General features: G+C 40.2%; 1 protein-coding gene across 3 annotated transcripts in view; it reads left to right on the top strand.

Annotated features, from left to right (window-relative positions):
• Positions 1-15,614, top strand: part of ift122 (intraflagellar transport 122 homolog (Chlamydomonas)) — a 171,460-nt gene that overhangs the window by 144,843 nt on the left and 11,003 nt on the right. For all 3 annotated transcript variants that reach the window (XM_065271392.2, XM_065271393.2, XM_065271391.2), the window contains 5 exons: positions 8,566-8,737; positions 10,305-10,407; positions 12,754-12,894; positions 13,082-13,179; positions 13,444-13,544. In XM_065271392.2, the coding sequence (XP_065127464.2) occupies positions 8,566-8,737; positions 10,305-10,407; positions 12,754-12,894; positions 13,082-13,179; positions 13,444-13,544 (615 nt within the window). The remainder of the gene's footprint in view (positions 1-8,565; positions 8,738-10,304; positions 10,408-12,753; positions 12,895-13,081; positions 13,180-13,443; positions 13,545-15,614) is intronic.

Below are 15,614 nucleotides of genomic sequence, written 5' to 3'. Positions count from 1 at the left end.
GTGTTCTGCATGAGGGCCAGTTGATAATGTTCTGGAATGTGGGATGGGGGGTATAGGTGATATTAGCATTATAAATAGAGGAAAATAAGCTCCCCAGACAGAATTGTGTGAATTCTGTGGAATGGGTGAATCCTTTGAAATGTAAAAGTATAATTGGAATTGATTTGCTTCAAGATTAATAACCATGGAAAAATCAGTGTGTTTTTTATTTCAGAATGCTCCTAGACAGGACTGTCTTATCTACAATGCTTATTATGTCATTTATATCATCCAAATTTGGAAAAAAGACTTTGAGATGGGACTCTGAAATAATTGATGAGGAGTTATTTGTCGATGCCTCTGAACCAAAAAAGAAATGGAGAAATAGGATTAAGGCAGAAGGCCGGGAACTAGATGTTCCTTTAACCCCACAGAAGTGCCAGCGACTGGGAAGCGCCCTACCTGAGCGGGATAGGAATGCTGCGGAAGCCACCGCCCCTCTTAAGGGCTAATGGTGGACGAAAAATATCTTCGTTAATAAAGGACAGCCGTGGCTGTGTAAGCAAAGCAGTGCTCTGCTAAGGGAAACGTGGGCTGGTAGGATTAACACCACAGAAAAATACTCACAAAGGAACCCCGCTTAGGGGACGCAATGTGGAGCCCGAGCTAGACACGTAGGTTCGTGAGGATACAGTTAGTGAGAGGCTGACAGCCAATGCTCCGCAACATAGGCTGCCAAGGCAGCGGAGGAAGAACAATTAAAACCATAACGCATTTTTGTTCTTATTGCCTTCCATACTGACACTGCTATGGAGCATCAGTCGGAGGCTGCAAGCCGACTTGCGAGTCTGCTCTCCGTGCTCCCCCTGATGAGGAAACAACACGAGAGGATACAGGCTCGATACGAACACTGTAAAATCTAATGAACGTATTAGGTGTCGCCCAACCAGCAGCTCTGCAGATGTCTGTTAGCGAGGAACCACGAGCGAGAGCCCAAGATGAGGCAACACTCCGTGTGGAGTGCGCTCTCAAATTAAATGGGCAAGGAATACCCATTTAGGCAAGGAATAATGACTGATACTTGTTTTTGCACTGTTTTTTGCATTATTAAATTCTACTGTATATATATACTACTCTGCAGTGATATTATTATGTAGCTATAAACTATGTGGATTCTATTTTTGTTGTTTATTCTTCTGAGGCTGTTGCTCTTTGAGAGCTTCTAAACAAATTTCATTATATTTTTTATAATGACAGTAAAGTTTCTTTTCTACGGAAGAGGATTAGGGCCACTGGTGAAAAAAATATTTGGATTCTGACTTTATTCTCAGAATTCTGACTTTATTCTCAGAATTCTGACTTTAATCCCTTGGAGATATATATATATACACATTGAGTGAACAAACTGAAATGAGTGAAATCACAGCAATTCTGCTACCTTATAGGCCAAATGATGTAATAATACAACATTTCCATAAAAACTTACTTAAATGTCAAAAATGTAATATACAGTGCAAAGCAAACATGACATTAGTGAGTTGGAGTTGATGCAATGACGTAGAAGTAAACTGTGTGTTCCGTGGTTGATAGCCTATCTGCGACGGCAAGAACCAGAAGTGCAAACTTGTCACCTTTCGGCAAAAATTGCCGATTCTGATCCAAAATAGGTCATTCTTGTGATTCGTCTAGATCCGATGAGTTTTTGAAAATATGGGGTGAGGGGGGTCTGCGACACAAGAGACTGAGTATCAATAGTGGCTATGTCTTATACTCTTATAGACTTTACTGTATTTTGGTTTACATACATGTATATTCTCTGTAATATCTACAGTATTTCAGTTTTCAGACATGGTTTGAAAATAAGGATTGTCATGGAATCCAGAAAAAAAAACATCAAAACATTTCTTATTGTGAATCCAATTCGTTGCAAAAAGGCCAATTTGACACAGCATATATAGAAAGACAACAAATCGCACTAGCATTACTGTGCATTCAGACCGCCACAGGCGAGAGCGTCAAAGTGGCCGGAAGTCATTCATTTTCAATGAGAGCCGACGGCGAGCTCCGGCACGGCGCGTCATGTACAGCGTGAGCGTCGAGGAGAAATCAGCTCAACTTTATGGTAATGAGAAATTACGCGGTTCGGCGGCAACCAATCGGAAGGCGGAAATGTTCACCGGCAACCAATCAGAAGGCTGAAACCTCCGCCTGAGAGGAGTTCAGAGAATGCATTCGAGCGTCAGAGCGTCCACTACAACTTTTCTTTAGCGTCGTTGTCAGGGCAGCCAGAGCTTTTATTGACGCTCTCGCCGGTGGCGGTCTAAATGCACAGTTAGGCTACAGTAACAAGCAATGGTGCACTAATTCGCACTGGGTTCTGTACTTTGTATTTTGTTGTCCATTGTGTAATGATTGACTGAAAGAGCTCACATACTTGTGTGCAAGTTGTGTTGTTTAAAGGCAAATTTAGCTTTTGTTTCATATTTTAAATGTTTTGGCAGGTTTAGAGTCTTTTGCTAACAAAATGTATCATTTTGACCATGAGTGTCACTGTTTAGACATGTGTGTTAACTGTTTTGAAAATGTGGAGTTTGCCTGCATCAAAGCAATGAAGAAAAACTATAAGCACCGCAGTTTTTAATTAAGTAATCTTGAGCCGTTGAAACGCAAACAACAGTGTTATATGCGCTTCTCATGCGCTGGGTCGGGTCCCCCTGGGCTAAGGGCTACGACACAAAAACATAATTGACAATGACAATACTTGTGATGGGTGTGACAGTGGCATACAGTACTTATACCTTATACCTTATACCTTATTTATTAACTACGACCCGGATGCTAATGTTACATACTGTGGAACTGTTTAATCTTTTGCTCCTACTGTCATTTGCACCATGTAGTTTTAGGAATTTTTATTCGTCCATCCTTGTGTTTATATTGGTTCTTGACTGATCTAGCGTAACGCAGAGCTAACTTGGACTATGCACATTGTGGATCTATTAACTACGATCCGGATGCTAATGTTACATACTGTGGAACTTATGCGTTTTTGCTCCTACTGTCGAGCATATTAGAATCCTGAAAGTGAACTGCCTGCCAACTTTGCTCCGGTGTATCAATGCACACACCTCCCACCAGTCATGTGTAAATTATGACATGCAAAGTTTTTTATACAAAGTAATGAGAACAAGAATTCTTAACGAGTAGCTGCCCGCTTTAATGATAAACATGGTAACTATTTATTTTTTACCAGTTTAATGTTTGTCTGGTGCCCAAACGTACTCTTATTACAAAAACTGTTCTTACTAGGGCCGGCACAGTCTTGTATGGTACAGCACAGAACGGGTGGGAAGTCGCTCGGTCTTCTATTACCACTTGGGGTGAATTTGAAACTGCCTTCCAGTCCGCTTTTCTCTCTGAAGATTACGAGGATTAGCTAGCTGAGAGAATACAAACCAAAACACAAGGAGAAAATGAGTCGATCTGAGATTTTGTTTTTACATATAGAGCCCTTGCAAACATTGGAGGTCCAATTTAACAGAGGGTGAGCTGGTCAAAATGATCCTCAAAAACATCAAACTTTACCTTGCTTGCCAACTCTGCGGCCGAATAAGTACCGTTGACGAGTTGGTAAAACTTGGTCACCAGCTGGAAAAAGATCATGCAATGCAATTATACTATGATGGACAATTAAGACAACCTCCACCTCCTACACATAATCGAGCTATCAAGAAACCTCCCATTCAATGCTGGAGATGTAAGGGACACCACCCACCGGGTAACTGTCCACAATATGTTACCATTTACCCTTCACAGTCTTCTTATCATCAACCTTTTACCAGAAACAAGCATCCATTTCAACAGCCAAAGACTGAAGGTCCTCCTTCTAACAATACCATGACAGTTAGCATACCTTCCGTTACCACTACTGAAGCTCCTGCTACCTCTGCATCTAACATGGGTGTCTCTATACCTGAACAGTTTGTGGTGCCCATTAACATTAGAACCTGGACAGGCAAAGCTGTCATTGATACCAGGTCCAGTTATAACCTACTTAACTCTCTGGTAATAGCTTTATCCACCTGACCACCTGCATCTTTGGTCCCAGGGTCCGCTGTATTTAGCAGACGTTGAGGCTGAAGTACCCTTGTGGGTTCTGGGTCTGGATTTCATATTTTCCAGTGTCTTACAGTTAAATGTGCCTCATCAGAAATATGCTTTCAAGTTGACTACCACTGAATAGTATTTCTTTCAACCTGGACAAGTTAGTTTCCCTGTTGACACATCTCACCATTTGAAAGAGAAGAGACAACATTTTATAAGGACAAATCAAACATTGTCATTACTTAGCTCCATGGCCTCGTCACCATTTCATCAAGCATTCCAAACTTTGGACAGCATGGATCACAAGACATTGCTCAAACTTGCAGTAACAGGAGCACACTTTCCTGCAGAAGGAAAAAAGGAATTGTTGCATCTGTTGGAGTTCAATTCACAAGTCTGTACCCTCCAACTTGGTAGAACAAGTGTACTGCAGCACCGACTCTATACCAAGCAAATTGCAGTCGAAGATATTGGGTTTTTGGTAATATTATAGGGAGACCTTGCTGGTGCCTCTATCTTCCCACCATTGACTTAAATAGTGGGTATTGGCAGGTTACTATGGAACCCGAGAGTAAGTCTAAGACTGCCTTCATCACATCATCAGGGCTTTTCCATTTTAACGTGATGCCTTTAGATTAAAAAATGCCCCAGCCACCTTCCAATGATTGATGTAAGACCGTCCTGATCTCAGAGGAAAACTATGCTTTGTGTAAGTTTTGTCTTAAGGAACTCAAATTTCTTGGACATGTGGTGAATGTTGAAGGTGCCACCGCCAATCCTAGTGAGGTGAAGGTTATAAAATCATACCCAGTGCCCAAAAACCTTAAAGATGTGATTTCAGCTTATGTGAACAAAAACCATACCAAATGGGACCAGTATTTACGGGAACTTTGGTTTGCCATCAATTCAGCAGAGCAAGAAACCATTGGAATCAGGAGCGTCATGCACCATTTTTTTTAAGGGGGCACAGTGTGCACAGTTCACAGAAGTTTGTGCATACATAGACATCAAACAAAATATATTATAGAGCTTTCAGTCTTTTCCATGGCACTTACATTTCTAACAATCTGAACACCCCTGCTTTCATGCAAAAACCTCCAAAATAAAAGTTTTGACTAACTTTTATATCAAATACTATTCAATCAGAATAATGACATATTGGCATCATATTTACATCTGAAACAGCATGTTTTGTTTATTTAAGTTTTGTTTAATGACTTGTTTAATTGTGTCATTGATGCATTTTGCACAACAACTGCATTTTCCCATGAAATTAATGTAATTTTAAATCCATAAAGTATATAAACAACGAAAATGACATAAGCTATAGTCATGTATGTTCAATAATGATTTAAAAAAATGTGTTTAGATAAAATTATTAGAGGAACTGATTTTTGCATAAAAAATTACCTCATATGTGAGCATGTGTGATTCCGCACCCCCGTGAACTCTGGCGAACTTTGACGTTGTAGTAGATTAATCTAGAAATAATATAACTAATATAACGTCAAGACACACAAGTCACATTTTAAACTATTTTCTACACAGAGGAGGTTAACTGCACATTACCGTACTGGGGTTTGAAAATGTTGTGAACGTTTCTTACACGTTTTAATTCCTCAGATAGCCAAATGCAACAGCAAAGCTCGTGACGCTGATGTGTTGACGTCTGCGGTTGCGCTGAGTACAGCCCCAGCCACCAGATAAAAGTAATGTAACATGATCAAAACACTATCAAAACGGCAAAAATCTCTTAAAAGTGACAAGGATGCAGCACAGAATTGATAATATTATGCTTTTTAAATAGATTCAAAGACAAGTAACAGATTAATGGACGCTTTTTTGATTTTGAGGTTGCATGCAAAGTTTGAATGGGCATGACGCTTCTGATTGGAATAACTTTCATATGACACCATCTGGCCAACATCTGACCTACCTTAAATCTACAGCTTGTGAGTGCAGCACGAAAGCTTAGTTGAGAAAACTCTGAAGCTATAACAAAACTAGAAGAGATCATACATTCACCTCCCATCTTGGGACACCCTGATTTACAACAACCATTTATTGTGTATACAGGTGCTTGTGACACCAGATTAGGTTTCTGGTTAATGGCAGAAACCAAATAACCTCTCTGTGGCTTGGACCAAATCTACATTTCTCTGAACAACATTTCCATCACCCCAAGCCATTAAACATTGGTGCACTGGAGCAAACAGCCACAAACACACAAACACTAAATATACACACTAAACCATATTTTTTTTCTGTTTGTTTATATATATTTTTTTCTTTTTGGTGTTTTATTATTATTTTCTCCTCTCTTTCTATTTTTGAAGTACCCGTGTATGGTGGTTTACAACTCATGTCTTACACTTATGATGCCTAATGTACAGTAAATACAATTAACCGATTTTGAAAATGTACCTGTGTGTGAGCTAGTGTATTTGTTTGTTTGGTGTGATTTATTGTGGTATTAGCCCAATGTCACCATGTCACTAGGTTGTGTAACAGTTTCCATCAGAGCTATCAGTTGTAACTATATACAGTCTTGTTCAAAATAATAGCAGTACAATGTGACTTACCAGAATAATCAAGGTTTTTAGTATATTTTTTATTGCTACGTGGCAAACAAGTTACCAGTAGGTTCAGTAGATTCTCAGAAAACAAACAAGACCCAGCATTCATGATATGCACGCTCTTAAGGCTGTGCAATTGGGCAATTAGTTGAAAGGGGTGTGTTCAAAAAAATAGCAGTGTCTACCTTTGACTGTACAAACTCAAAACTATTTTGTACAAAAAAAAAATTTCTGGGATTTAGCAATCCTGTGAATCACTAAACTAATATTTAGTTGTATGACCACAGTTTTTTAAAACTGCTTGACATCTGTGTGGCATGGAGTCAACCAACTTGTGGCACCTCTCAGCTGTTATTCCACTCCATGATTCTTTAACAACATTCCACAATTCATTCACATTTCTTGGTTTTGCTTCAGAAACAGCATTTTTGATATCACCCCACAAGTTCTCAATTGGATTAAGGTCTGGCCACTCCATAACATTAATTTTGTTGGTTTGGAACAAAGACTTTGCCCGTTTACTAGTGTGTTTTGGGTCATTGTCTTGTTGAAACAACCATTTCAAGGGCATGTCCTCTTCAGCATAGGGCAACATGACCTCTTCAAGTATTTTAACATATGCAAACTGATCCATGATCCCTGGTATGCGATAAATAGGCCCAACACCATAGTAGGAGAAACATGCCCATATCATGCTCCATGCTTCACTGTCTTCACTGTGTACTGTGGCTTGAATTCAGAGTTTGGGGGTCGTCTCACAAACTGCCTGTGGCCCTTGGACCCAAAAAGAAAAATTTTCTCTCATCAGTCCACAAAATGTTCCTCCATTTCTCTTTAGGCCAGTTGATGTGTTCTTTGGCAAATTGTAACCTCTTCTGCACATGCCTTTTTTTACCAGAGGGACTTTGCGGGGGATTCTTGAAAATAGGTTAGCTTCACACAGACGTCTTCTAACTGTCACAGTACTTACAGGTAACTCCAGACTGTCTTTGATCATCCTGGAGGTGATCATTGGCTGAGCCTTTGCCATTCTGGTTATTCTTCTATCCATTTTGATGGTTGTCTTCCGTTTTCTTCCACGTCTCTCTGGTTTTGCTCTCCATTTTAAGGCATTGGAGATCATTTTAGCTGAACAGCCTATCATTTTTTGCACCTCTTTATAGGTTTTCCCCTCTCCAATCAACTTTTTAATCAAAGTACGCTGTTCTTCTGAACAATGTCTTGAATGACCCATTTTCCTCAGCTTTCAAATGCATGTTCAACAAGTGTTGGCTTCATCCTTAAATAGGGGCCACCTGATTCACACCTGTTTCTTCACAAAATTGATGACCTCAGTGATTGAATGCCACACTGCTATTTTTTTGAACACACCCCTTTCAACTAATTCAACTCCTTGCCCAATTGCAAAGAGCATGCATATCATGAATGCTGGGTCTCATTTGTTTTCTGAGAATCTACTGAACCTACTGGTAACTTGTTTGCCACGTAGCAATAAAAAAATATACTAAAAACCTTGATTATTCTGGTTAGTCACATTGTACTGCTATTATTTTGAACAAGACTGTATATATATTTTTTGACCGTTTGGTCTTATAAAAGCTGTTCTTAGTAGGGCCAGGCACTGTAAACTGGTAAAATTTCACCATGTGAAGGGTTTTCCTAGATCGCATTACATATGGTAGCATATAATCTGACTGGTTCTCACATGTTTGTGTGTTTCATCACAATGCATAGGGGGACTACTCACGAGTCATGCAAGAACCAATGAGATTTTATCTCCTGTGTTTTATATGCTTGTAATACTGCTTTGCAGAGTATTTTCTTGCTGTTTTGCTATGTCTGTTCTTTTAAAGTGTCAATGGACTTACAGAACAGCATATTAAAAAATCTTTCTCTGTCTTGTTAGGTTAATAGATTTGGCCCGTAAGTTGGATAAAGCAGAGCGGGAGCCATTATCCAGATGCGCAATGCTATTTAAGAAGTTAAATCATCATGGTTATGCTGCTGAGATTTATAATAAAATGGGTGATCTGAAGGCCCTGGTGAAACTTCATGTGGAGGCCAGACAATGGGATGAGGTATACATGACAGTGTGATTTTATTGTGGTCTAAATAATAGTGTTTAAAGTGATTGTCATAGCTGTTCTTGGAAATGTCATTCCTAAGACACCAGTCTGTGGTCTTCACTCCATATACTAATGCTGTCTTTACCTCCAAAGTAATGGCTAATCGAAACACCCCCTGTTTGCTCATTTGAAGAAAAAAAAAAAAAAAAAAACAGTAAATAATGATCAATCTCTTATGCTTTGTTAACATATATCATCTACTATGATATTGCATGCTATATTGGAGGTAAAAAATTGCTTCTCTGAAATTACTTTCTGTTTTGGCTGCTGTCAATTAGGCTAAACTTGTGGGACAACATAAGCAGTTAACCAATACAATAGGCTCCATGATACAATTAAATCCCAATTCAAGTACACTTTTGGCTGTTTTGAATCTCATAATAACTCAATAGACAGAATAACCTCTTTCTTAATATTACTGATTCTTGGTCACAAAGTGAAGTTAGGGGAAGTTAAGATTAGTTCAGTCGAGAATATATATGTGTAATATGTCTGCAGTCGATTAGTAAAGATAGCGCCTATTTCAACATTTGCTTAGAAAGATTTGGACAAGACCCAAACGCACCAGAGGACATCAGTGTTCAACTCACCCCACTGACCACAGCCTGATCTAGGCCTATCTGTGTTTGATGGTCAAAAAATGAGATCAAATCAGCAGTATTTGGTGTCATAAACCTATTCCTTGTCCCATATTTAGTCTATTTTGTGTTGTTATTGTTTTGGCACGAGGTAAAAGTTAATAAAACTATATACTATTGATTTCCATTTCTTAACGAGTACTCGCTTTATTACTAGACTTTGTTCTTGTCAGTACTACATAAAACAGAATAATAAAAGTGTTTTACATTGTAACCAGTTTTTTATAAGTCAGAGAGATGTTTCTGCTTTTAAATATCAGTGGTGATATCTCAAAACATGTTTTAATAGTCACGTCACGCGAAAATAAATTATCAAGTGTCCAAATGCAAGTGTCCTTACCTGCAGTTCCAAACTGTGTTTTTGCTTTGTATCCTTACAATGGGGGAAAACGAGTAGATCGGTCCAGAAAAAATTTTTTTTTTCATTGCTTTATGCCAAGTGTATTTTATTCGTCCACACAATGTGACATTATTATGGTAGCGGTACATCCCCTAAAGTTTACATCCAACAGCACTGACCTTCGACGGGCTTAGGGATAATCACTTCCGATTGGGATTCACGGACTGATTTACGAGCTAGGGAACTTATTTAGACACATTATTATTATTGACTCGCATGTTTAGGAAGCTTCCCTCTCCAATTCTAAAATCACCAGTAGGTGGGGGCAGAGTAATACTAATGGTAAACGGTTACTGTGGTGTTATCAGTATAATATCGCATAGATGGGAAGAGCTCTTAGCCAATCAGATTCAAGAACCAGAGAGATCTGTTGTATAAATTATAATATATCCCACTGAAAATCAGAAATACATCAGTAATATAAATCACAGTAAGTTTAATGCATTGTAAATAACTGCTGTTCTTTGTTGACTGTTCTCAGGCGTTTTCTTTAGTCGAGAAACAGACACAGTTCAGAAATGATGTCTATGTGTCGTATGCCCAGTGGCTGGCTGAAAATGACTGTTTTGAGGATGCACAAAAAGGTCAGTCAAACAAAGTTCAGTTAATTGTTTTTTGTAGTGCATTTCACTATTTACATTTTAGCAAAGTTGCTTTTCTCAAATATACTTATTTTAGTGCCAGATCACATTTTGAACAAATTTCCCGTAATGCTAAAGCATTACAGGCCTGCTCACTTTCCAACACACACACACACACACACACAGGTTTCCATGTTTTGTGGGGACAGTCCATAGACGTAATGGTTTTTATACTGTATAAACTGTATATTCTATTCCCCAGAGTACACCGTGAAAGCATATTAGCCCATAAAGCTTTTATATTTTTCCACCAATTTCAATCATCTAAATTCACATGGAGTTCAAAATGGTATGTCTGTAGTTAATTAAAATCTCAAGGCTAGACTCTGGAAAAAAAATCATTATAATAAGGAATTGTGAAAAAAGGGTCCATCCAAATCATGTGATTGTGCAAGCAACTAAAAAAGTTGAGTCAGTGTTTTTCTGAGACAGTCCTCCAACAATAACCTCATAGTTTGTTTGTGCAATTTGCTTATTACAAAGTACAGTTACGTGTTAGAAATAAGCGCCCTCAAGCGGCCAGCAGCTTATTACAGCTTGTGGTTACATTTCGAGGTTGCTGCTTATGCGTCAAATTAGACACATTTAATAATAAACATTTATGGTTTTAAAATTATTTTGGAGCATCTAACCACACCATCACCCTAAACCCAACCACTTTTCAACCATATAAAACACAACACAGTACTAAAAGTACAGTCACAGGTTTTAATTGCATAAATTAACCAATAAGCAACAGTATAAAAGTATTACAAAAAGTATTACAAAGTCTGTCATATCGAACACCATTATAATTAACACTGGAGCTCCTCAAGGCTGTGTCTTCTCTCCCTTCCCTTACACGCTCTACACCAATGACTTCACCCATCACAACATACTACAAATACTCCGACGATACTGCAATTCTGGCTCTTCTCAATGATCATACCACCATTGCTGCTTACCACGATACAATATCACACTTCACACACTGGTGCATAGACAATTTTCTCCATCTCAATGTTGAGAAAACAAAAGAACTGGTCTTTAACGCACCCAGTCTCAGTCAGATCTCCATTCATGGCAACATCATAGAATTGGACAACAAGCTCACTTTTGACCATCACATAACAGACATTCAAAAACGCTCACAACAACGTCTGCATGTTCTACGAAAACTCAGCTCCCTTTGCATTGCCCCTCGTCTTCTGTTACTTCTGTATATGAGCATCATCCAGCCCATTTTGTTATACTGCTCCACTAGTTTTTACCCTATGCTGTCAGTCACTAACAAAAACAAACTCAATGAAATCACACACATAGCATCAAAAATAATACATTCCTCTACACCTAACATTTCAGAACTTAATGACAGAGCAATAGCCCGCCTTGCCCAATCTATAACAACGGACCCAGAGCATCCCCTCAACTTCACTCTCCTGCCCTCAGGCCGCAGGTATAGGACCCTGAAATGGAGAAGGGCTCGTTTCAAAAAGAGCTTTGTACCATCGGCGATCTCAATCCTCAATTTACAAAGCTGAACATTCACCATCTTGTGTTTTGTTGTTGTTGTTTTTGTGTATATATGTTTGTACTAGCTGCGTGTACTGTATGACAGTTTGTGAAAACAAATTTCCTGTTTACAGGACAATAAACTATCTATCTACAAACAACTAGTGTTGCAAACCTTGCAAACTGAATCCATAAGATCACTTTATATAAAGAACTCTCATTCAAACATAAACCAGAACATTAGAACATGGCGCAATCGGTCACGAGAGCCAATAGCGGTTTTTATTGCAAGCTTATGTAATGTTGCTTTCAGTCACGAGACACACGAGAGCCAATGCTATTTCAAAATCAAAAATGTACCTATTGTTTCTTCTGGCAACAGTTTTTGAATGAGTGTACACACCAGATCTAAGATTTACAGTCCAGCAGATAGTGATCGCTTTGGCATCTTTTCCTCATATAAATCAATTGTTTGACCTTAATACTTGGAATATTTGTCTTTCTTTCTATGCTGTGTTTTATATTAAATAATAAATAAATGGGTACGCCGTTGGATACATAGTGTAATATAAATGCAATTAATCCTGGTGGTTTAAAAAACATCTTTGGGTCCTATTTGGGTAGTTGAGAAATGACAATAATCGTGTGGCTTGGAGAAAAGGTTGGCTATTCTTCATAACCTCTGCAATTCACTCTGGCATCCTGGGTGAATTGCAACAATTTTAGCGCTCATGGGATTAAGATCTGGTGAGATGTGACTCTGTAATAACTTCACATTTTTTATTTTAATGGTTTTAGCTTTCCACAAAGCTGGGCGGCAGGCGGAGGCTGTCAAAGTGCTAGAACAGCTTACCCATAATGCTGTGGTAGAGAGCAGGTTTAACGATGCATCTTACTACTACTGGATGCTTTCCATGCAGTGTCTTGGGATCGCAAGAGGTGTTGATGAGTATTTGTTACATATTTTAAGGTGTATGATATTTCAAGAATTTTAAGACTTAAGACCTTAAGTCAGTTTGGTTTGGTTTGGTATGGTTTGTTGAAAAAGTTTAACCTTTGTGCTTTGTGCTTTGTTCTGTAGAGTTTTTATCTTTAAATAGTTGTAAATATATATTTGCTTTTCCAGATAGTAAAGAGATAAAAGACGAGATGCTAAAGAAGTTTTACAGTTTTCAACACTTGGCTGAACTTTATCATGTGTATCATTCAATCCATCGTTACATGGTAAGTGTTCATTACGTAGGTTTTGATGAGGAATAAAGACTGATTTAGGTTTATCTAATGTATTATACATTTTTCTGTAGGTATACCACCACCTATCATCAGAAGTTGATTTGGCTAATTATCAATTAAGTTTCACAAATTTGACTTTCAGGTTGTGTTAGACTATTTGATTTGCTGACTGAAACTAGAATAAAACTCAAATGAGGAATGTACTACTGTAGAAACATTTCTTTTTTACTTGTTTAATCATGTATGTTGTTTCAGTCCGAGCCCTTCAGTTCCCATATGCCAGAGATTCTCTTCAACATCTCACGCTTTCTCTTTCACAACTTGACCAAAGATGTTCCAGTGGGCATCTCCAAAGTGTATCCTTCAACCTCACACACGTGAATGCTGGGAGGATTTCTTTGAGATACTTTTGGCTGTAAGATGTTATGTTCATTTAACTGAAGGATTGACAGGGTTAATGTGTGCTCTTATTATTTATCTCTTAAAAGCTGTAATAAGCTCTTATACTTATTTGATGGTGTGTGCTGGGGATGTTTGTATGTGTGCGAACTTATGCTCATGAATGCAAAATAAACCCTTTCATAACACCTGAGTTAGTGTAAAGCTGTGAGTGTTGAAGCACTGTTAAAGTGCTTTTCTGAGTATGTCATGAAGTCATACATCTGCTATCACTTCACTGCTTACCACACACACACACACACATTGCATTGCATTAGTCTCACTTTCTCAGTGTTAAAAGCCAGATATTTATTTTTAGAGAACTGAAGGTAAAGAACCGAGAAAATGACCAAGATGCCAGAACAGGTAGACAAAAAGCTTTTGGACCTGATAGGTTCACACTAATGACTGTTCCCTTTCAGTCGGTCACTACGACGTTACGTCGTGACCGACGAATTGGGAACCGCTCAGCGGGGACAAATCCACTTCGAGAAGCTATTAAAAAAGGCCAATGAAATTGGCATGCAGATTATTTGCACCTGCTGCGCCGCCCAGCCGCGCGGGTATATAATCAGAGGCAGGTGCAGTAATCAAATCAGCTTTTCACTTCGAAGACGGCTGCAATCTGCTCTTGAGAAGCAATCCTTTCCTGTGACCTCTGTGTGTGTCAAAGTTGGTTGGACAGACAGTACCTCAGCGGAGACTCGCATCAGTTCCACCTCTTTAATTTCCATTTTTGAATTTTATTTGAGTGTGTCGTTGCCTCTCCCCTGCGTGCTACACCAACTCACGCATTTCATCTAAAGAGTGAATTCCCTAAAAGAGCAACTCGAGCTTGAACTTGTGCCTTTGTAAAGGCAGCCGTTCTCTTGTGTCACAGGTCGGGTGGCGTCCTTTTCCGACCGTGTGCTTCGTCCGGATGTGGGCTGTACATGAATCCTCGTGACGGCCACGATCGTTGTCTCTCATGCTTGGGGCTTGAGCATGCGGAGGCAGCGTTTCGCGACAGTACATGTCAGGTTTGTCTGAACATGACTGTGGTGGATCTGCGCAGTCGGGTGGCGTATCTCCGGGACCGCCGCCCCCCCTTCCAAGCCATCCGCCGCTAAGAAGGCGGCCATGATGCTTTCGAAGGACGACTTGCGCATTACGGAGCTGAACAAGTCCATCGACGATGGCAGTGAAGTTCAGCACCCCGATCCACAGCCGGAGGTGCCAATTGGGCCCTGGAGCGCGTGTTCTACGTTGACCTCGGGAACCGCTGGCACCACACAAGATTCAATGTCGTCCACAGCATCGGAGGGGGGGCCGTCTCTCTCGGACGTCGAGTCTGACCCGCTGCCTCCTTCGGGACGGTAAGCGGGCGCTGCGCTCGACCCCGAGATGGCGGCCATGCTCGCTCGGGCGGCGGGTACGGTCGGAGTGGCGTCAACCATCTCCACCCGAGCCGTCCCGCCTCGATGATTGGTACTTCGGGTCTGCCAGAACAGAGCAGACCCAGCCACCAGGGCCTTTCTTCCCCGAGGTTCATGAGAAACTGACACGGTCGTGGAAAAATCCTTTTTCCTCCCGGAAACGCATGTAGGTACTCCTCTGCACTAACTGGATGTGCCTACCGTGCCTGTGGGGAAGCGGCTTCTGCCATCCATGCCATGGAATTACTCCAGGTACACCAGGCTAAAGCACTGTGTGACCTGGACGAGGGTGGTCACGATTCGGCCGCATTTAAAGAACTCTGTGCGGCTACTGATCTGGCGCTCAGAGCCACTAGGTTCACCGCACGGCAGTCGGACATGCAATGTCCACTTTGGTGGTCCAGGACCGCCATCTCTGGCTGTGCCTGGCCAACATGCGGGAGCAGGACCGTATTAAGCTCCTAGATGCTCCGGTGTCCCAGGCCGGCCTGTTCGGCGAGAGGGTGGAAAACTTTGCCCAGGTGGTTTCCACCGCTCAGAAAAAGACTGAGGCCATTGCAAAGAAGCGAGGAA

Source organism: Paramisgurnus dabryanus, chromosome 11 (assembly GCF_030506205.2).
Source record: "Paramisgurnus dabryanus chromosome 11, PD_genome_1.1, whole genome shotgun sequence".
Taxonomy (NCBI): domain Eukaryota; kingdom Metazoa; phylum Chordata; class Actinopteri; order Cypriniformes; family Cobitidae; genus Paramisgurnus; species Paramisgurnus dabryanus.
Note: the sequence above shows the minus strand (reverse complement) of the source record. Positions and strands in the feature narration are given on the sequence as shown.